Source organism: Cricetulus griseus, chromosome 9 (assembly GCF_003668045.3).
Source record: "Cricetulus griseus strain 17A/GY chromosome 9, alternate assembly CriGri-PICRH-1.0, whole genome shotgun sequence".
Taxonomy (NCBI): Eukaryota; Metazoa; Chordata; class Mammalia; order Rodentia; family Cricetidae; genus Cricetulus; species Cricetulus griseus.
The window spans coordinates 22,054,726-22,077,658 of NC_048602.1; the positions used below are offsets into that span (position 1 = coordinate 22,054,726).

The 22,933-nt window shown below is 46.9% G+C and overlaps 1 protein-coding gene across 1 annotated transcript; it reads left to right on the forward strand.

The window, feature by feature from the left end:
* Positions 1 to 2,828: 2,828 nt before the first annotated feature.
* On the forward strand, positions 2,829 to 22,933 carry LOC100773748 (leukocyte immunoglobulin-like receptor subfamily B member 3). Its single transcript, XM_027430783.2, has 20 exons — positions 2,829 to 2,862; positions 3,025 to 3,060; positions 3,238 to 3,516; positions 3,653 to 3,958; positions 4,910 to 5,194; positions 5,319 to 5,624; positions 5,852 to 6,148; positions 6,647 to 6,949; positions 7,248 to 7,298; positions 8,173 to 8,289; positions 8,549 to 8,624; positions 8,702 to 8,739; positions 8,961 to 9,013; positions 9,793 to 9,948; positions 10,026 to 10,176; positions 16,468 to 16,752; positions 16,887 to 17,192; positions 18,109 to 18,405; positions 18,645 to 18,947; positions 22,797 to 22,933. Exons 1-20 carry the CDS (start codon positions 2,829 to 2,831, stop codon positions 22,931 to 22,933), a joined length of 3,816 nt encoding a protein of 1,271 aa, XP_027286584.2.

Consider the following 22,933-nt stretch of genomic DNA (forward strand, 5'->3'; position numbering starts at 1 on the left):
TCATCAATCTCATTATCAGGAGAGGGCATCTAAGTAAGCCTTTCCACTATTGCTTAGATTGCCAGTTGGTGTCATCCCTGTAGATCTCTGGAATTCTCCCTAGTGCCAGATCTCTCCTCAAGTCTATAATGGCTCCCTCTATTCTGGTATCTCTCCTCCTGCTCTTCTCTATTCTTGCCCTGACTCAAACTTCCTGCTTCCTCATTTCCTCCCTTCCCCTCCTCTTCTCCCCCTCTCTTTCTCCCAGCTCCCTCTCCCCTCCCCCAAAGTTCCCAATTAGCTCAGGAGATCCTATCCCCTTCCTCTTCTCCAGGGTACCATGCAAGTCTCTCTTAGGGTACTCCCTGGTTCTCAGCCTTTCTGGATGTGTGCATTGTAGGCTGGTGATCCCCTGATCCATATCTAAAATCATATATGAGTGAGTACATACTATTCAAACATCACCATTTACAATAGCCACAAACAACATAAAATATCCTGAGGTAACACTAACCGAACAAGTAAAAGACCTGTCTAGAAAGAACTTTGAGACTTTAAAGACAGAAACTAAAGAAGATACCAGAAAGTGGAAAGATCTCCCATGTTCTTGGGTAGGTAGGAACAATGTAGTAAAAATGGAAATCTTACCAAAGGCAATCTACAGATTGAATGCAATCCCCCATCAAAGACAGGAACAATTTTTCACTAACCTTGAAAGAGCAATAGTCAACTTTTATATGGAAAAACAAAAGACCCAGAATAGCCAAAACAACCCTGTACAATAAAGGAAATCCCAGAACCTCATCATCATGGACTTCAAGCTCCATTATAGAGCTATAGTCCTGAAAACAGCTTGGTATTGGCACAAAAATAGACAGGTAGACCAAAGGAATCAAAATGAAAACCCTGATATTAACCCACACACCTACGAGCACCTGATTTTTGACAAAGATCCTAAAAAAACTATACAATGGAAAAAATAAAGCATCTTCAACAAATGATGCTGGAATTACTGGATGCCAGCATGTAGAAGACTGCACATAGACCCATATATATCACCATGCAAAAAAAAACCCCTAACCCTAACCCTAACCCTAACCCTAACCCTAACTCTAACCTCAACATAAATCCAGCTACATTGAACCTCTTAGAAGAGAATGTATGAAATACCCTTGAATCAATTGGTACAGGAGACAACTTCCTGAATATTACACCAGTAGCACAAACACTGAGACCAACAATTAATAAATGGGATCTCCTGAAACTGAGAAGCTTCTGTAAGGCAAAGGACACAGTCAACAAGACAAAACGACAGCCCAAGGATTGGGAAAAGATATTCACCAATCCCCCATCTGAAAGAGAGCTGATCTCCAAAATATATAAAGAACTCAAGAAGCTAGTCTCCAAATCACCTACTAATCCAATTAAAAAGTGGGATACAGAACTAAATAGACAATTCTCACTAAAGGAATCTAAAATGGCTGAAAGACACATAAGAAAGTGTTCAACATCCTTAGCTATCAGGGAAATGCAAATCAAAACAACTCTGAGATATCATCTTACACCTGTCAGAATGGCTAAAATCAAAAATATCAATGACAGTTTATGCTGGAGAGGATATGGAGAAATGGGTACACTCCTCCACTGCTGGGGGGAGTGCCAACTTGTACAGCCACTGTGGAAATCAGTATGGCAACTCCTCAAGAAAATGGGAATCAGTCTACCACAAGATCCAGCAATTCCACTCCAAGGCATATACCCAAAAGAAGCACATTCATATAACAAGGACATCTTATCAACCATGTTCATATCAGCATTATTTGTAATAACCAGATCCTAGATGCCCCTCAACAGAAAAATGAATAGAGAAAATGTGGTACATTTACACAATGGAGTACTACACAGAGGAAAAAAATGGAATCTTAAAATTCGCAGACAAATGGGTGGCACTAGAAGAAACCATCCTGAGCGAGGTAACTGAGTCACAAAAAGTGATTTCATTTTTTTAAAGAAATATTTATTAATATGTATAGTGTTTTGCCTGGATTACAAATGCACACCAGAAGAGGGCACCAGACCTCATTCAAGATGGTTGAGAGCCACCATGTGTTTGCTGGGAATTGGATTCAGACCTCTGGAAGTACAGCCGGTGCTCATAACCTCTGAGCCGTCTCTCCAGTCCCTAGTGCACACTTGTCACTCAGCACCTGAGACTCTGAGGAAGTGGATTATACATTTTATTCCATGCAGATGTGCACAGTGAGACCCTGAACAGAAACCTTCAAACATTTTGAATATGAAGAAGTATTTCACATAAAAACTTGAAAGGGCTGGGCGGTGGTGGTACACGCTTTTAATCTGAGGACTCAGGAAGCAGAGGCAGGCAGATCTCTTTGAGTTTAGGACCACCATGATCTAAAAGAGCTAGTTCCAGGACAGGCTCCAGAGCCACAGAGAAACCCTGTCTTGCAAAAATAACAAAAAAATATGAAAAAGAACAAGGCAATCCCACCTGAACCTTATTACTTCTCATGTATAATATTCATACATATCTGCTACCACGTGGTCCTGACAAAGATAAGGATACATGAGACAGACACTGATGCGATTTTGGAAATGACATCCATTAAATATTGATGGAGTCTACTGCATGACCCAGCCACAGCCTTGGGGAAGTTAGAGCCTGGTGTGTGAGGAGGGCAGTTCCCCTTCCTGTGGGGCTGCTGAAGTACAACCATGTCATGGGGAGTGCCCTGCCTCCAGAGGCCACACCCTATGTCTCCGGCCCCTTCAGACAGACTCTGTAACTCTGCTGTTAAGCACAGTTGCAGCCTCCAGGAGGAGATGCCATGACCGTCTCCTTCACAGCCCTGCTCTGTCTGGGTGAGATGTGGAGATGGGGAGGGATGCTGTGCTCTGGGATTGATGCTGCCCCACAGCCCAGCATGGGTCAGTTAGGAAACCCCAGGGTCTCAGGAGGTTCTGCAGAGGGGAGGACCTTCTCAAGCTTCAGGGACAAACCTCTCACAGGGAACTCTCTTCCAGGACTGACTCTGGGCCTCAGGACCACAGTGCTGGCAGGTGAGTGAGTGTCTGCAGATGTCCTGACATCACTTTTTGTCATTCCTGGAATCATGCTGGGCACTGAGGATGGAAACCAATACCTGTGTGCTGCCCCTGGGGATGGCTGAGGGTTGGCATCAGGGGCTGCAATTTGAGAATGGCTACCCTGGGTCCTAGCTGATCTTTTCCTTTCAGGAACTCTTCCTAAGCCTATCCTCAGAGTACAGCCAGACTCTGTGGTCTCTGAGCTGACTACAGTGACCTTCTTGTGTGAGGAAACCATGGGAGCCCAAGGATACCGTCTGTATAAACTCGGATATTTCCAGGACAAAAAAATTCCACCGAATCCTAACAACAAGGCTGAATTCACAATCTCAAATATAGGCTCTCAGTATGCAGGGCAATATTTCTGTCAATATCGGATTGGTAAAAACTGGTCAGAGTACAGTGACTCCCTGGAGCTGGTGGTGACAGGTGAGAGGACTCACAAGGCCCACAGCCTAAGGTTTGTCTGTCAAGAAGTGTTCTGTAAACAGGGATGACTCCCCTCAAAGCCTTGGGGGATAATGAGACCTTTGAGGACATTTAACTGATTCTTCTCTTCTCGTAGGGGCCTACAGTAAACCCAGCCTGTCAGCCCATCCCAGCCCTGTGGTGAATGAAGAAGGGAGTGTCACCCTCCAGTGTGTCTCAAGGAAACCATATCACAAGTTAATTCTGACCAAGGAAGGGACAAAGAAGCACTCCTGGATACTGGACTCAGAGTATGACCACTCTACTCGGCAGTACCAGGCCCTGTTTGTTGTGGGTCCTGTGACCTCGAGCCAAAAGTGGACATTCAGATGCTACAGCTTTGAGAGTAACAGCCCACAGGTGAGGTCAGAACCTAGTGACCCCCTGGAGCTGCTGTTCTCAGGTGAGAAACTCCAGCTTTCCCTAGAATCATGCTGAACTGACACAGGTGCTGAGGGAGGTCTTGGTGTGTGGAGTGTGAGGCGCCAGGGCTCCTGGGCCCATTGTCACAGATCATAGGAGACAGAGGGACACAAGATACAGAAACCAAGGGACACAGTGACATGAGAGTCTAGGAGATCCAGGAAAGAGAGGAATCTTCAGGGGGCCCTCTGTTTCTCTCTGTTTCTCTCTGCTACTCTCTGTTACTCTGGATCAGCTTAAATAGCATCTACGAGGGCTCAGGGAAGTCCACAGAAAGAGAGAGAGGAAGGGTCGTAGGAGCCAGAGCACTCAGGTCACCATTAGAACATAGCGCACAGGATCAGCTCAGCAAGGATCATGAGGACTCACAGAGACTGAAGCAGCCACCAAGGCTCATGCTTGGGTCTTCCCTAAGCCCTCTGCACACAGGCTGTGCTGATTTACCCTGGGGTCTTTTTATGTTTTGATTTTTAGAGGTTCACTCTGTAGACCAGGGTGGCCTTGAACTCACAGAAACCAGCCTGCATTTGCTTTCTGAACGTTGGAATTAAAGACATATATCACCACTGCCTGACTAGCTTGGAGTTTTTCTTAGAATCATAACAACATGAGTCTGGAAGTCTCTGACTCTTTTGCCTGCACAGGAGAGCTTTTTCCTCCTATTGGGTTGCCTTCTCCAGCCTTAACAGGAGGGTGTTTGCCTAGTCTTGCTGCATGTTGTTATGACATGTTCCATTAATGTCACTGGAATTCTGTTCTGAAGGGAAATAGAGGAGCTGTGGGCCTGGGGGGAGGAACGGAGAGGGAGTTGCTGGCAGAATGTATTGTTTGACAGAACCATAAATTAAATAAAAAAAAGTGCATTCCGCAAGTGTGAGTATCCTGTGTCACTTTCAGACAGACCCACCCCTTCTCTCCTATTTCCTTGCAGGGACCCTCCACAAACCCACCATCAAGGCTGAGCCAGGCCCTGTGGTCGCCTTAGGAAGCCCCATGAACATCTCTTGCCAGGGGACCCTGGAGGCAGAAATGTGTTTTCTGCATAAAGAGGGAAGCCAAAATCCCTGGGGTACACAGACCCCAAAAGAGCCTGAGAACAAGTCCATATTCTCGATTCCTTCTGTAACAGAAGACACTGGGGGACAATATCGCTGTTACTGTTACAGCTCAGCTGGCTGGTCAGAGCCCAGTGACACCCTGGAACTGGTGGTGACAGGTGAGGGAACAGACAGAGTCCCACCATGAGGATCTGCTCTCAGGAGTATTTCCTTCCAAAGCCTAGCCCTGGAGAGCATTGTGGCTGTGAGAGGCCATGTAACAGACTGCTTCTTTTGTCCTAGGAATCTCTGACAGTAAACTCAGTCTGTCAGCACTGCCCAGCCCTGTGGTGACCTCAGGAGGGAACATGACTCTCCAGTGTGTCTCACAGGTGTCCTATGACAAGTTCATTCTCACCAAGGAAGATCAGAAGTTCTCCAACTCCCTGAACTCACAGTATATACACAGTGTTAGGCAGTACCAAGCCTTATTCTCTATAGATCATGTAACAGCAGACCACACAGGGACATTCCAATGCTATGGTTACTACAACCAAACCCCACAGCTGTGGTCAGCACCCAGTGAGCCCCTGGAAATACACATCTCAGGTGAGTCAGCCCCATCACTGAAAATCTTTTTTGACACCCTAAGCCCTTTGTCATGACCCTGTCCCACTGGGTAGTTACAGATAAAGAGTGAAAAAGAAAGATCCTGATTGCTGCACCAGAGCGCCATGCCTGGGGAGAAGCAGTGACATGTGCAGGGCATGATGGGAAGGAATAGGTGTTTGGTAAAAACCAGCTCCTCAATCACTAGGCTGTCACCTTCCCTCCAGGTCTGTCCAAGAAGCCCTCTCTGCTGACTCACCAAGGCCATATCCTGGACCCTGGAGAGAGCCTCACCCTGCAGTGTTGCTCTGACATCAACTATGACAGATTTGCTCTGTACAAGGTAGGGGAAGACATGTTCACCAAGCGGTATGGCCAGAGGACCCAGGATGGCCTCACGTTGGCCAACTTCACACTGGGCTATGTGAGCAGCTCTACTGGAGGCCAATACAGATGCTATGGTGCACACAACCTCTCTTCTGAGTGGTCAGCCTCCAGTGATCCCCTGGACATCATGATCACAGGTGAGGAACAAAAGGGACCCACGTGAAGGGTTACACTCTGGCCCTGTTCACGTGGGGAAGGGCCCAGGACCAGCACAGGAAGATTTGGCGGACTTTGCAGAGCCCCCATTGAGGGCCCTACCCTGCCTGGGGAGTGGTGGGTGGATGGGGTGGGGGGTAGGCTGGGGGTGTGGGAGGAGGGATTTGGGTGAGGGGAGGGAGAGGGAGAAGGGACTTACATGTGAAACAAGCTTTTCCCTAACTTGAACTAATAAATAAATTTTTTAAAAAAGGGATTCTATGTAGTATCTAACCTCAGCATGAGTTCTCATGGGGGACCTAAGAGCTGAAGGCTGGGATGAGGGGAGGGATCTTATTCAGGAACAGATGGAGAGACAGGAAGCAGGAGAGAAGGGTAAGGCAGAGATAAGACAGTGCCACAGGTGCTCAGAGCTGAGCCTTGTGAAGTTTTATCTCAGAGCATTGAAGGCAGCCTCTCATGATCTCTGCTCCCTTTAGGACAGTCTTTTGCCAGTCCTTCCCTCTCAGTGAAGCCAAACTCCACAGTACAGTCTGGAGACAACGTGACCCTGCTGTGTCAGTCAACATACCCAACAGACACTTTCATTCTGTCCAAGGAGGGAGCAGCCCACCAACCCCAGCGAATAAAATCAAAGTTCCAAGATGGGGAGTTCCAGGCAGAATTCTCCATGACTGCTGTGACCTCTGCCCTCTCAGGCACCTACAGGTGCTACAGGTCTAGAGGCTCATCTCCCTACCTGTTGTCACATGCCAGTGGCCCTATAGAGCTCTCTGTCTCAGGTGAGGTGACCCTGAACTCTCAGGGTGACTTGAAATCCAAACCCAAGAAGAGTCCTTGACTTGGGTGGGATTAAAGGGACAACAAGAAGGGTGAGTCAGAAGACTCTTTCCCTGACACAGAAGTAGATGACAGCAGGGTCCCTCAAGTAATGTCCACTCCATCCTCTATTGCAATCTAGGTTTGGGGTAGACAGCATAACAATCTTGGGGGAAGTTACAGAGCAGAATTAGGAGAGACAGCAGAGGCAGGTCCCTGAGTTAGCATCCAACAATCACCCTGTCCTGTTCTGCCTCCTAGGACCCATTGGATCCTCCAGCCCACCACCCTCAAGTCCCTTGCCAACAGCTGGTAGGTATCAGGCACATCAGTGGAAGGAGTAAGGTCCATCCCCAGGCTGCCTCGCCTGAGCCCACCAAAGTCCTCATTTCTCTGTCACTTAGCTTGTGAGTGTGTGAGGCAAACAGAGATACTAGAAGCCCATATCTTAGAGGGTGGGATTCAGAACATGGTGTCCAGAGAGAGGTCTTTTGGCTCTGATCGAAGGAATGGACAGATAGGTGGGGTGGAGATCAGGGATCCCAGACACTCACCTCCCTATCAGCCTCTAAGGTCCTGAGAAATCACCTCTCACCTGCATTGAGTCAGGCCCCAGAAGGCTCTGTAACCATCCTGTTGGATGTGGTACCCAGATGGTCAATAGCTAGTTATGGGCTGGATACAGTTGCTTCTGGAGATGCTGACTTGGACAAGTCCTTCCCATTCTGGGCTGGCTGCTGGTTCTCTGAGTATAAAGTGAGAGGCCTGGCCCACATGTGTAAATTTCTTTCAGTGCTGGCCTTGAATGGCGCCTCTACTAACAGAGGAGGCCTGCAGAACCCGAGTCTGCAGTGGGTCTGTCCCACCATGGTGGTGACATGGGCAAGGCTGAGACACAGGAACATGGCAGGGCATTCCTACCCCTTCCCCTGAGCTCATGAGACTCAGCTCAGGTGGAGAGAAAAGAGGCGGAAGTCAGAGTCCCTGGGTTTAACTCCCAGCTCTGCCACTTCCTGTCAGGTGATCTGAGGCAGGTGAGCTGTGGGGATAGAAGAAGAGACGATTGCTTGTTGCATGATTGTGAGGATGGGAGATGATGAGGCAATGGTCCACCATGGCTCTGTCACACAGTAGGTGCTCAGATAAGCATCAACAGTCCCTACTCATGATGTCACTTGTACCTCAGGCCTGGAAATGTACCTGAAGGCTCTGATTGGAGTCTCTGTGGCCTTCCTCCTGTTACTCTCCATCCTCAGCTTTCTCCTTCTCCGACGAAGGCGTCAGGGAAAGTTCAGGAAGGATGGTGAGTGCATTGTGGGTGACCTAGGTCTCAGGTGGTGATGGGTTCCTCAAACTGGGACTGGGAAGTCTAGAAACACTGGCAGATCTCAGATCAGAGAGCACGTGATCTCAGAACCTGTGCGATGTCAGGGGTTCTGTGAGCTTTCCATGTCCTGGGACATATGCTCACTCACCCCTGTTGTGAAAGTCCCTACCTTCCTTCCCTGCACATTCCATGGGGAAGCCCTCCCCAATACCTGAGACTCTTCTCTCTCTTGCAGCCCAGAAAGAGACAGAATTGCAGCTTCCTGCAGGAGCTGCAGAGCCAGTAACCAGAGACAGAGGCCTCCAGAAGAGGTAACTCATGGCCAGGGACATAGACCCCACCTTCCCGACACACCTCACTGCCAACTGACACCTCCTTGTCTTTCCAGATCCAACCCAGCTGCTGCCACCCAGGAAGAAAGCCTTTGTAAGAATCAGAGGGTCCTGGGATGCAGTCTGAGTTCTTCGCATTATAGGGGTGGTGAAGAGGTTCTGAGGTCTTTGCTGTTTGGGTCTGATCTTCACACTATGAACACAGGGATATCACCACACTCCCTGGTTCTCTGTCCACACTTGGGCTAGACAGGAAACTAGAGATCTGAGACATTCCTAGACTCTGGTCATTTCTGTTTTTTTCTGCTGTGACAGATGCTTCAGTGGAGGACATGAAACCTGAGGATGTTGTCAATCTGGACAGTTTGGTGAGGTCCCTGTCCCCATTTGCAGTGCTAAGAACTTAGGTCCTAGTTTAGTCCAGGCTGCCTTCTTTTTCCTCCCTCGCTTGGCCCTCAACATCATCCATAGCTGACGACTCCCTTCTGCAACTATCTGGCTCCTGTGTGCTATGGCATCAGTCTGCCCTGGGTTTCCTGGGATCATGGGCCTCATCGCTGCTGTCTGCCTCCTAACTCTTTAGCATCTGTCCTGTTGTCACCTGAGGGAGCAGCCCATGTTTAGAACCCCACAGAAACATATAAGGCACCAGAAACTGCAGGCAGGAACAAAAGCGACTTGGGCAAGCACATGTGTTTAGTGTTGTATCTTACTGTGTCTGTGTGTGTGTGGGGGGGTGTTGGCTGCACTTTGTCTCTGCACCACACGCCTGCATGATGCTCCCAGAGGCCAGAAGAGAGTGTCAGATACCCTGGAACTAGAGTTACAGAGGAATGTAGGTCGCCATGTTGGTTCTGGGAACCAAACCTGGGTCCTCTGCAATAGCAGTCAGTGCTCTTAACCACAGAGCCATCTCTTTAGACCCCAGAAATGTGTTTTCAGGAAGATGGACTCTGTGGGTACAGCCAAGACAGCAAGGTTTAGAGTGTCAGGATAAGAGGCCAGAACTGTAGGAAGCCCTGGAAGATCCCAGCAGGGATGCTGTCATCTAAACGGGTCACTCTGGCCATGCTGTGGAAAACTAGCCAGAGGAAAGTCACAGGGGAACAGGGTGACATTATCTGTCCTCACTACTTGCCTGCTACAGAGACCACCAGAGGAAGAGCCCCAGCAACAGACATATGCCCAGGTGAAAGTCTCCAGGCTCAGGAGGGCAGAAGCTGTCCTACCTTCTGTCATGTCAAAAGAAGTCCCAGAAACAAAAGAAGAACAAGCAGAAGAGGGCAGTGAGACAGACACTCAGGTTGGTCCTGTACTGCCCAGGCCTTCAGCATCCTGTAAGTCAAGCACATACCTTCCTCTCACTCTCTCCCCCTCCAGGCTGCTGAATCTGAGGATCCCCAAGATGTGGTCTATGCCCAGCTGTGCAGCAGGTCACTCAGACAGGGGACAGCTGCACCTCCTGCTTCCCAGGCAGCAGAAGCCCCAGAGGAGCCCACTGTATATGCTGCTCTGGCAGTCACCCGACCAGGTCCTGTTCCCAATAAGGAGGAGCAATGACCCTCTTCCTGCCAGGAGACCTGTGGAGACCTCCAAGGGATTCGGTGAACTTTTGGGAACCTGGCTGCATTGTAAATAAATGTAAATAAATTTTAGAAATAAAGCAGATTTCTCTATAGTCAAGTGAAATGAGAAATGATACAGAAGGGAAGGCTTCACATTGAGTACTAATTTATGACATTACTCATCAGAGCCATAAAATGAGAAAAGTTTCAGGCCTGGTTGCACAGATCCATGATCCCACCCAATGGGGGGGCAGAGGCAGGAGAATTGCCTTTGTTTTGTGGCCATCTTGTGACTAGGTGGAGCTGAGTTCTCCCTTGCCAGTGTGAGAAAAGGGAGACCTGAATCAGAGAATGGTAGAGGGCAGATGAATGGGAAGGAAGAACCCGGTAACCATTTTCCCAAGAGGGTTATCAAGAATCCATCACTATTGGCCAAGAAATTATCTGCCCTAAACTGTTTGAGAGACTGACAGTCCAATGTCTATCTTGTATACATAGAACGAGAAATTGGCATCCCTACGTTCTCTGGACAAAAGTGTAGACTGGGGTCTCTCAGTATGACTTCTCCTTGGCCTCTGTGAGCGACTGGGCGCCACACTGCACTCTCTCTCCCTCTGTCCCCAGTGAGAGGCTAAACATTCTGTTATAGAAGAAGAGTCCAGCTGGTCTATTTGGAAATCTAGACTTGACACAGGTACCATAGATGATTCCAGAAGGTGATGGCCATAATTAATGTTGGATTCCTTGAAGGAGAAAACTTGAGCAGATGAGGGATTGGCATGGACAATTGATGAGAGACACAGAAACACAAGTCTCAGGCCACAGTGAGATTTCAGCTGAGAAAAATGTAGGAAGCAATGGGAAAACCCTACATTCAATCTAAGCAATAGTCGAGAAGCTGCTTTAAATGCCCTTCTCCTATAGTGAGATTGATGACAATGTTAAATACCATCATAGAGCCTTCATCCAGTGGCTGATGAAGGCAGAAGCAGAGATTCAGAGCTAATTACTGAGTCGAAATCCTAGAATCCAGCTGTAGAGAGGGAGGAGTGATGAGCAAAGGGGTCAAGATCATGCTGGGGAAACCCACAGAAACAACAGACCTGAGCAAGTAGGAGCTCAGAGACCCCAGACAGACTGCTGGGGAACCAGCATAAGACCCCTGAATATGGGTGTAAGTTGGAGCTTTGGGCAGTCTATGGGACCTCTGGCAATGAACAAGTATTTATTTATCCCTAGTGTAAGAATGGGCTTTCGAACTGGGATTGCCATGTAATTCAACCTTGTTTGTAATTCAAATTTAAAAAAAAAGTATAAAAAAAGAATGGGCTTTGGGAGCCCATTCCCTATGAGAGTTACTCTCTCAGCCTTGATACATGTGGAGTTCCTAAGTCCTGCCCCAAATGATGTGACAGACTTTGATGATGTCCCATGGGAGGCCTCACCCTCCCTAAGGAATGGATCGGGTGGGATGGGGAATTGGTGGGGGCAATGGGGAGACAAATGGGGAGGGAACTGGGATTGGTGTGCAAAATAGGATTGCTTTTAATTTGAATAAAAATGAACTTAAAATATTTGAAGCTGCATATTCTTGTGTGGGCATGTGTGATGGAAAGTGGGGTGTGAGCTTCATTCGCAGGCAATAAATAATGGGAACTGTGTCTCATCAAATTGAAGAAGAATAAGAATGTAATCAAATGTCAGCAATCAAGATCTGGACTACCTGGAAAAACGATAGAAAATCACTCGCTGCTCCAACAGCAAAACTCTATATACAGTGTGGCTGTACTGGGAACCACAAAGACACAGTCTACACTCGAGATCCAGCCACCTAGATTCTGCCCAATACTGAGGTGGAGTCAAGACAGAGCATCCCGTTCATGCCACCATGAGCTGTTTGTGAAAAAAACAGGAGCCGTCCTCAGCTGGGAAAATGCTAATTGACACATAGGTTTAAAGGACTAACCCAGCAGAATCCATCTGGTTACATGGTCAGCCATTGTGGTGACTTAGAGTAACATGGGTGGAGGCCATGGGGCAAGGCTGAAGAAGAATCATGACCCTACATCCTGGATGGTTCATATCCACCAGCAAATGTGATGCCTCTGTTAGAACTCTGCATCTAACCCACCCGTGTCAGAGGACATTGATGACACGCTATGTGTCAGTCATCTGAAGCAAGTTCACCACATGGAACTCATCAACCATGTCAAATGTAGGTGTTCAGTTTTGCACTGTTGCATAGAAAAAGCAGGGTCACCCCAGGGTGAATTTTGGCTTTTACAGCAGCAGGGGAACCAGACTCTAGTGAAGTGACTGACTTTTGCTTCACAAAAACCGTTTTATTGTTGTACAATTTACACCTAAGCAAGTCAATGTCACTACCAAAAGCTCTTATCTGAGTCTCCCCAACAGAGACAAAAGCCAAAGCAATTCTTGGGTAAAGGACCTCTCTGGTTCCTGAGTCCTCCTATCACATAGTTTTGCATAGGTTTGCAACTTTCAGGAAGAACTCAGATAAGATTTACAGAGTTCAAACAAAGGAGAGTGAACACAAAGGATAATAGTCACAAAAGGCAAATTAGAGCCCAGGTGCTAACACTGTGACTTACACTGCCCAACCAAGAGAGGGCAACACCTGCCCTCACTGATCATCATGCCTGTGGGAGGCAAGAGAATTTCTCTGAGTTCCACCCCAGTCTGGCCTACAGAACCAGTTCCCTGACAGCCAGGGTTCCAGAGAGAGTCTGTCCCAAAACAACAACAAATATAATTAAGCCCATAAGGATAAGAAAATGATAGCAGATAAAAAAATTAAAGGAAGATCAGAAGTTTAAAGTTCCAGGATAAAGTGGGTGTGGCTCAGGGGAGGAGTATGGATGGAGGTCCTGCCATCAAACCCTAGCACCAAATTAAAAGAAAAGAAAATAGCTTTACTGAGCTCTTTCCCTTCATCTAGGTGGTTGAACAGACACCAAAATACAGGACTTTGGCAAGGTCCTAAATGGAAAGACCATCGACACTCTAGGTCCAGCCAAGTGAGTGACTACATTGAAAATAGATGTAGGCTGTAAGAGCAAAGTTCCTAGCACTAAGTGCCTACATAAAGAAAGTGGAGAAATCTCACACTAATGACTTAACAGCACACCTGAAAGACCTAGAATTAAAAGAATCAGACTCACCCAGGAAATAATCAACCTGAAGGCTGTGATCAATATAATAGAAACAAAGAAAATAAAACAAAGAGTTGGTTCTTTGGGAAAACCAACAAGATAGACCAGCCTTTATCCAAACCAACCAAAAGGTAGAGCGAGAACATTCAAATTAACAAAATCTGAAATGAAATGGAGGATATACCAACAGACACTGAGGAAATCCAGAGAATCATCAGGTCATACTTTGGAAAACCCATACCCCACAAAATTGAAAAACCAAGAAGAAATGGACATTAAAGAGAAATCTGGCAGTAGGGAAATGTTCAGAGATTGACAAGGATGGTCCCAAATAAGAATCTAGGCAGTACTGGAGAGGCTGCCTTTGATGCCCTTCCCCTATAATGAGATTGATGACTACCTTAGTTGCCATCCTAGAGCCTTCATCCAGTAGGTGACCAAAACAGAAACAGGCACCTACAGCTAAGCACTGAGCTATACTCCTGGAATCCAGTTGTAGAGAGGGTGGAGGGATGAGCAAAGAAGCCATGACCATGTATGAGAAAACCCCAGAAACAGTTGGCCTGACCTAGTAAGACACAGAGACCCCAATCGTAAACCTGGGCAACCAGCATTGGACCGAACCAAGCCTTCTGAATGTGGGTGCCAGGTAGGAGGCCTGGGAAGTCTATGGGACCTGTAACATTGGAGCCAATATTTTTCTCTAGAGCACAAATGGACTTTGGGAGCCCATTCCATATGGAGGAATAGTATTGTAGCCCAGATACATGGAGGAGGGCCTGTGCCCTCCCCTAAATGATATGACAGACTTTGACGATCCCCGTGGAAGACCTCACTAAAGTTGGGGAGTGGGTGTGGGTGGTTTATGGGAGCGGTGGGTGGCATGGGAGGGCAAGAGAATGGGGGAATTGTTACATAAAATAAGATGGTTTCTAAAATAAAAAAAGGGAAAAAGGAAAAGAAAGAAATGCAAGCCTGGCATTGGTGGCACACAGCTTTAATCCCAGCACTCTGTGAGTTCAAGACCAGCCTGGTCTACAGAGCAAGTTCCAGGACGAGGCTCCAAAACAATACAGACAAACCCTGTCTTAGAAATAAAGGCACAATTTTCTGGATAGGAACCACATACCAAAATTAAATTCACATCCAAGACAAGGAAGGCATCCAACCTGAGAGTAGCTGGCATTTGCTGCCAGCAGATAGAGCACAACTCCCTCCTGGCCAATGACAAAGTCCAAAAGAGTCCCACCCTGCACCCAGTGCTGTGCCTGTGTGGTAACATCATAGCGTCATCCCTTTGCCAGTCTCTCCAGAAGGACAAGTATGACAAGGTCATGCTCCGCTGCCCACAAGTGCTGCCCACACCTGCATCTCTGTGTGGTCAATGAACTTAAAAAGAAGGGTGGCCACACCCACAACCTGCACCCCAAGAAAATCAAATAACACTGAAAACTTTCTTGTCCCAGGACCCTTGAGACCCAGTGCAACTTTTGTTTTGGCCTGAGCAGAAGGACTAAGGAAAGTGACGGTGCTAAGACTGAGCTAGTGACATGGATCAGTGTATAAGCGCTGTTGCCAACCTTCAGCTCTGACTCTCATCCATATCATGAAAGAAGAAAACTGACTTCTGACCTTGTCCTCTGACCTCCATGTGTTTCTGAGACATATGTGATTGTACAGACATAAACAAAAAGTAAATGTATTATTATTACATCAGAGTAATTTAAATAAAACAGTGTAAAAGAGTAAGTAAGTGCAATTTAAAGTTGTAATGGAAAGTACACACATCAAAAAGGAACAACCAGATAAAGTGTGCACATGTGGTATTGCTTTCTTTTCTAAAGACATGTTTACTCTTATGTATAGAGTTTTCTCTGGATGCACACCTGGACGCCAGAGGAGGACACCAGATCTCATTACAGGTGGTTGGGAGCCACCATGTGGTTGCTAAGAATTGAACTCAGGACCTCTGGAAGAGCAGCCAGTAGTCTTAACATCTGAGCCATCTCTCCAGTCCTTTGTGCATACTTGTAAGCCAGCTCTTGAGTCTATGAGGAAGTGGATTACATAGTTTATTCCATGCAGATGTACACAATGAGACCTGTCACAGAAACCTTCAAACAATTTGAATATGAGGAAGTATTTCACATTTAAAAATGTGAACATGAACCGGGTGGTGGTGGCACATGCGTTTAATCCCAGCACTCGGGAGGAAGAGGCAGGCAGATCTTTGTGAGTTCCAGGCCAGCCTGGTCTATGGTGCAAGTTCCAGAACAGTCTCCAAAGCAGTAGAGTGAAACCCTGTCTCTAAAAACCAAAAACATCATTTGAAAAAAAATAAAGAAAGCCCACAAGAAAATTTGTATTTCTTATGTGTAACATTCATTCATGTCTGCTACCACCTGGTGCTAACAAAGATGAGGACAGATGAGACAGACACTGATGAGATCTTGGAAATATTGATGGAGTCTACTGCATGACCCAGCCACAGCCTTGGGGAAGTCACAGCCTGGTGCCGGAGGAGGGCAGTTCCCCTTCCTGTGGAACTGCTAAAGTACAACCATGTCATGGGGAGGGCCCTGGCAACAGAGGACACATCCTATGTCTCTGTCCCTTCAGACAGACTCCGAAGCTCTGCCTACAAGCACAGTTGCATCCTCTAGGAGGAGATGCCATGACTGTCACCTTCACAATCCTGCTCTGTCTAGGTGAGATGTGGAGATGGGAAGGGGACACTGTGCTCTGGGATTGATGCTTCCCCAGAGCCCAGTACTGGTCAGTTAGGAAACCCCAGGGTCTCAGGAGGTTCTGTAGACAGAGGGAACTTCTAAAGCTTCAGTAACAAAGCTCTCACAGGGACTTCTCTTCCAGGACTGACTTTGGACCATGGGACACCAGTGCTGGCAGGTGAGTGAGTGTCTGCAGATGTCCTGACATTGCCTGTCATCATTCCTGAAGCCATGCTGGGCTCTGGGAATGGAAAACAACACATGTGTGCTGCCCCTGGGGATGGATGGAGGGTTGTGGTTTGGGCTGCAATAAGAAGATGGATGCGCTGGGTTCTAGCTTATGCTTTCCTTGCAGGAACTCTCCCTAAGCCTATCCTCAGAGTACAGCCAGATTCTGTGGTCTCTGTCAAGACTACTGTGACCTTCTTGTGTGAGGGGAGCACAGGAGCCAAACAGTATCTTTTGTATAAAGTTGGGTACAACTATTTAACACAGAGCATGATTCCAGCAAATCCTACGAACAAGGCTGAATTCTCAATCTCACAAATAGGCCCTTCGGAAGCTGGGCCTTATAACTGTCAGTATCAGACCAGTGGTGGATGGTCAGAGCACAGTGACTCCCTGGAGCTGGTGGTGACAGGTGAGAGGATCCAGAATCTACAGCCTCAGACTTGACTGTCAAGAAGTGTTCTGTACACAGGGATGAATCCCCTCATAGCCCTGGAGGATAATGAAGCCTTTGAGGACATTTAACTGATTCTCCTTCTCTCCTAGGGGCCCATGGTAAACCCAGCCTGTTAGTCCATCCCAGCCCTGTGGTGACTGAAGGAGGGAGTGCCACACTGCAGTGTGTCTCAAATCAACTATATTATGGGTTCATTCTAATTAAGGAAGGACCACAGAAGCAATCCTGGGCACTGGACTCAAAGTACAACTACTCTACTCGGCAGTTCCAGGCCATGCTCTCTGTGGGTCCTGTGACCTCTAGCCAAAAGTGGACATTCAGATGCTACAGCTTTAATAACAACAGACCACTGGTGTGGTCAGAACCTAGTGACCCCCTGGAGCTCCTGGTCTCAGGTGAGGAACCTCAGTCTTTCTCTAGAAAGATGCTGAACTGACACAGGTGCTAAGTGAGGTCTTGGTTTGTGGTGTGTGAGGAGCCAGGGCTCCTGATCCCATGACACAGATCGTGGGAGACAGAGGGACACAAGACACAGACACCAAGGGACACAGTGACATCAAAGTCCAGGAGTTCCAGGACAGACTGGAATCTTCATGGAGCCCTGTTCCTCTGGATCATCATAAATGGCATCCAGAAGAGCCCAGGGAACTCTACAGAAGAGAGATAGGAAGGGATGGAGGAGCCAGAGCCTTCAGGACACCAGGACAACATGGCCCACAGGATCAACTCAGCAGGGATCACTAGCGCTCACTGAGAGTGAAGCAGCACCCAAGGCCACATGCATGGGTGTTCCATAAGCCCTCTGCACACAGGCTGTGCAAGTTTCCCTTTGTCCTTCTTTATTTTTTTAGAGGTTCAGTGCAGAGCCCTGTCTATCCTAGATGTCACTCTGTAGACCAGGCTGCTCTTAAACTCACAGAGATCTCCCTGCAATTGCCTCTTGAGTGTTGGCATTAAAGGCCTGCACACCACTGCCTGACTGGCTTGGGATATTTGTTAGAATCATAACAATAGAAGGCTGGAAGTCTCTAACTCTTTTGCTGCCCAGTCCTCATATTCATTGGTATTCTGGTCTTTGAGGCTCTGGGCAGCCCCATCACTGACTAATCATTTTTTGACACTCTAAGCCCTGTGCCATGGAAGGGTGCCACTGGTAGAGTTGCAGATAAAGGGCATAAAAGGAAGAGCTTGGTTGCTGAGCCAGAGCCCCATTCCTCGAGAATCAGCGATATGTACAGGGCAGGATGGGTGGGGATAAGTACTTGGTGAAAAAGCAGCTCCTCAGTCACTAGCCTGTCACCTTCCCTTAAGGCCTGTCCATGAAACCCACCTTGCTGACTCAACAAGGCCACATCCTGGACCCCGGAAACAGCCTTACCCTTCAGTGTTGCTCTGACATCAACTATGACAGATTCATTCTGTACAAGGAAGGGGAAAACAAATTCACCCTGCACTATGGCCAGAGGACCCAGGCAGGCCTTACCTTGGCCAACTTCAACCTGGGAAATATAAGCAGCTCTATGGGAGGCCAGTACAGATGCTATGGTGCACACAACCTCTCCTCTGAGTGCTCAGCCTCCAGTGATCCCCTGGACATCATGATCACAGGTGAGGAACTAAAAAGATTCGATCTGGTACCTAACTTCTACATAAGCTGCATGGGTCACCTAAGAGCTGATGGCTGTAATGAGGGACTTGGATCTTATTTGGGAACATTTATTTAGAGACAGGGAACAGGAGAGAGGGTAAGGCAGAGGTAACAGATTCACAGGTGTTTTGAGTTGACTCTTGTGAAGTCTCAGCTCAGAGCATTGAAGGCAGCCTCTCATTATCTCTGTTCTCTTTAGGACAGCTTCCTGCCAGTCCTTCCCTCTCAGTGAAGCCAAACTCAACAGTGCAGTCTGGAGAAAACGTGGCCCTGCTGTGTCAGTCAACATACACGACAGACACTTTCATTCTGTCCAAGGAGGGAGCAGCACACCAACCCCAGCGAATGAAATCAAAGTCCCAAAATGGGGAGTTCCAGGCAGAATTCTCCATGACTGCTGTGACCTCTGCCCTCTCAGGCACCTACAGGTGCTACAGGTCTAGAGACTCATCTCCCTACCTGTTGTCACATGCCAGTGCCCCTGTGGAGCTCTCTGTCTCAGGTGAGGAGACCTTGATTTCTCTGGGTGACTTAAAATCCAAACCCTAGAAAAAGCCCTTGACTTAGGAGGTATTAAGGGGAAAATACCAACGGTTAGTCAGAAGGCAATATCTCTGATAAAAATGTGGATGCCAGCAGGTTCCCTTAGTAATGTCCACTCCTCTATTGCAAACAAAGTTTTGAGTAGACAGCCTGAGAAAAAGGGGAGGGTGTTTACAGAGCAGACGTAGAAAAGTGAGCAGATAAGGGACCTGGGTTAGCATATAACCCTCACCCATTCTTGTTCTGTTTCCTAGGACCCATTAGAGCCTCCGGCCCACCACCCTCAAGTCCCACACCAACAGCTAATAAGTGTCAGACAGCTAAGTGCATGGAGTAGGCTCCATCCCCAGGCTGCCTGCTGGTTCTTAGCCCAGCAAAGTCTTCACCACTCTGTCAGTTCAGCTGGGGAGGGTGGGAGGCAAACAGAAATCCCAACAGATACCTCAGAAACCCAAGATTTAGATTGTATTACAAAAGATGACAACCAGAGAGAGGTTTAGTCTCAGAATACAAGTTGTTTCTGGTTCGTAAGGTGGAGAGCAGGGAACCCAGACACTCACCACCTCATCCTAAAACTAACATCCTGAGAACAATCTTCTCAACTGAATGGAGTAAGTCCCCAGAAGGTTATGGAAAGACCCACTGGAATGTGGGTCCCTGTTGGGCAATATCTAGTTGTGGGCTTGAAACAGCTGCTTCTGGAGATGCTGACTTGGACAAGTCCTTCTGTTTATGGACTGCTACTTCTCTGGGTATAAAATGGAGAAAATTGGACCACACCTTTAAGTTTCTTTCGGTGTTCACCTTGGCAGTGACTTCTTCTAACAGAAGAATCCTCCAAGACCTGATTCTGCCCTATATCTATCCCACAGCAGTAGTGACATGCAAGCATGAGGCACAGGGCCATGGCATTCAGACTACTTCTCTCTAAATCTTTTGGAACAGTTCCATATTTCTCCACAAGTTCTGTGACCTCCACCCTCAGGTGTTTTGGATACTACAACTCATCTCTATACCTATTTTTATGTGCCAATACCATTGTTAAACTAGTGGTCACAGGGTAGGTGATCCAGATACTTATGAGTTAAAGCAACATTTAAGGATTCCCCATCTGCAACAATAAGCAAATAAGATTGGGTTGTAAATGCTGCAGAGGGTCAGCTGATTGAATATCCACCCTCATGATGGTGGGAGCAAGCATAGACATTTCCAGGAACTCTGACTACAGACCATGCTAATGAAACCCAGAACACTTCAGGAAGCCTGAAAGAGCATCTTCAAGATGCTACAGACAGATATAAGCTACTGAGTAGAAAAGAGTCCCTAGTGACAACCTCTACTCATCACCCTCCGTGTATCAGTAACATATCCAGAAACTAGACAAGTACTCATTGAAAAGCTCCTTGGGCCTTTAAATATCAGATCAGCACCAATGGATGAGAATGGAGAAATCACAAAAACAATGTTAAGTCTTTTGACTCTAACACTGAAGCTTAGGTAGGAGAAGGGATTCCCAAAGGTATGAGGAGAGATCCGAATTCCATATGATTTAATTGTGGTAGAATAGGCCACCTGAAAGGAAATTGTAGAAATAACATTCCCAGAAATAATGCTTCTTCTGGGAAAGTTCCACAAGGAAGGATACAGCATTATGGATTATGTAGAAGATGCAGAATGTCTGACATTGGACCAATGAATGTAGATCAACAAGAGAAAAACAAGGCAACACTTGACCATCAGGAAACTCCTTGGTTGGCCACATACAGTCCCCAAGTTGAATGTTATCCAGTCATCCCAGTCACTGTGAAGGACCACCTGTCCCTGATCCTTGCTTTCAGTGTATTCATGTCCCAGTGTCCCCAGAGGAGGAGGTAACCTTGCTGTGATAGGTACAAATGCTGCTATACTCTCCTCTTCAAAACATGTCCACATCTATAGCTCAACCCTACCAAACAAAATTCTCGATGCAAACCTGAAGGTAACAATAATCATATTAATCAAAATAAAATCCAGTAGTCTAAATCAAAATGTATTGCTTTATGAAGTGTAAAACATTTTACTCTAGGATGAAATAGAGGAATTAAGACTGTATGGGTTCATCTTCCTTTTGTGAAGTATCATCTAAGAATGTCTTCTGCCTACCTTTGGTGTGCTCATCTGAACAAGAGAAAGTTTTGGCATAAGACCATCAGAGACTATTCACCACTGATCCTTGAGTCTCCTAATGTGATGTAATGTGATGGGACATCTACAGCACTTTCACCTCACAATTATAACAATTATTTGTAAAGCTGAAAAAAGTCAGGGTGTGTTAGATATGTAAACCTTGGGATCAATGCTCAGTGCCAGCTGGCCATGCTATTGGGCAATTGTTAAGTGAAAGCCCCATTGGCTTATCATCTGCTGTCTTCTCTCTCTCTCTCTCTCTCTCTCTCTCTCTCTCTCTCTCTCTCTCTCTCTCTCTCACACACACACACACACAACACACACACAGAGAGAGAGAGAGAGAGAGAGAGAGAGAGAGAGAGAGAGAGAGAGAGATTCCACACTTTATTTGGAGAGCCAGGACTACAAAACATTGTGTATGTCACTGCCCCATACGATGGTGTTGCACTTTCCAGATGACATGTGACATAAAAGAGTTGGAGGACATTTTACATCAGAAGCACGTGCTCCCACCTGAACTAGACAAAGAGAAATTTCTTGGTCTGATGTGGAGAGGAAAATCAGGGAAAGCTTAGCAACAAGACATGGGTTCCCAATCTTAGCACAAACCATTTCTCATTTCAGAGGAACTATAAGATAGTTTCTCCTCAACCATCTCTAGGTGGTCCCTGGGGACTCAGAACAGTTCAGGGGAATGCTCAGATCACAGGAGAGATGGGAGGTCTAAGTTTGACAAGGGAATATACACTCATCAAAAACCCACTGAGGAGGCCTGGAGAGATGGCTCAGCGGTTAAAGGCTAGGCTCACAACCAAAAACCCTCTGAGAAAATCATCCTAGACTGAGCACCTCAATCTACACAACCTCTGCAGAGCTGACCAGAGACACCAAACTCATACGCTGTTTGGGCTGCTCAGTCCAGTGACCCATGGACCAATGCTCTGTATTGTCAATATATTCTACTCTAAATTTACTGGATCCAGGGGTATGATCACAGTAGTGCTGAAGAATCTAGTAAGAACTCATCATAGTGGGAACACGACTGTCTCTGAAACTTCTGCTGGCTTTTGGGATATGAATCTTCTACTAGCCTTAAGGACACTATACCCCATACTATGTCACATTGCTCAGCCTTAATATATAGGGAGGTACTTACTCTCATTTCCTAAGAGAAGGAGTGAACACATGGGTAGAAACAAAGCTGGGTTGGAAGAAATAACTGGCAATGAGGATGGAGGAGAAACTGCAGCTGGGATGCAAAATAAAATGAGTAAATAAGAGATGGACCCTAGCTATGCCAGCGGGAAGATTCATCCTAGATTTCATGAGCTTATAGGATGAGAATAATGGGTATTTACAGTAATGAGACAGTGGAATGAAAAATAAACCCTCAGATGTCATAAGCATGCATACTTCCACTTCTGTTCTCAATATATGGAGATTATAACTCCATTCTAGAACATTAAAAAACCCAAGACAGTTGAATAAAGGGACATCAAAGTCAGCACTGAAAACAGAGACCCCAAGCTTTGTCCAACAAAGGCAGGAGCCCTGGGTGGACAATTAGTGATCTTGGGGACAGTTAAGTATCTTGAAATTTTGACCATCCCTAACCTCTGTACTTCTTTGTCAACAGCCACAGCCTCAGAGAACAAGGATCACAGCATGGAGAATCTCATCAGGATGGGGATTGCTGTCCTGGTCCTCATAGTCCTTGGGATTCTGGTCTTTGAGGCTTGGTGCAGCCAGAGCCAGGTCTACCATGCAGCTGAGAAGTAA

Coding starts and splice junctions, on each gene's coding strand:
- LOC100773748 (XM_027430783.2), top strand. CDS start 2,829: ATGACCGTCTCCTTCACAGCCCTGCTCTGTCTGG. Junction 3,061..3,237: donor CAGGACCACAGTGCTGGCAG/GTGAGTGAGTGT, acceptor TTTTCCTTTCAG/GAACTCTTCCTAAGCCTATC. Junction 17,193..18,108: donor CCTGGAGCTCCTGGTCTCAG/GTGAGGAACCTC, acceptor CCTTCCCTTAAG/GCCTGTCCATGAAACCCACC.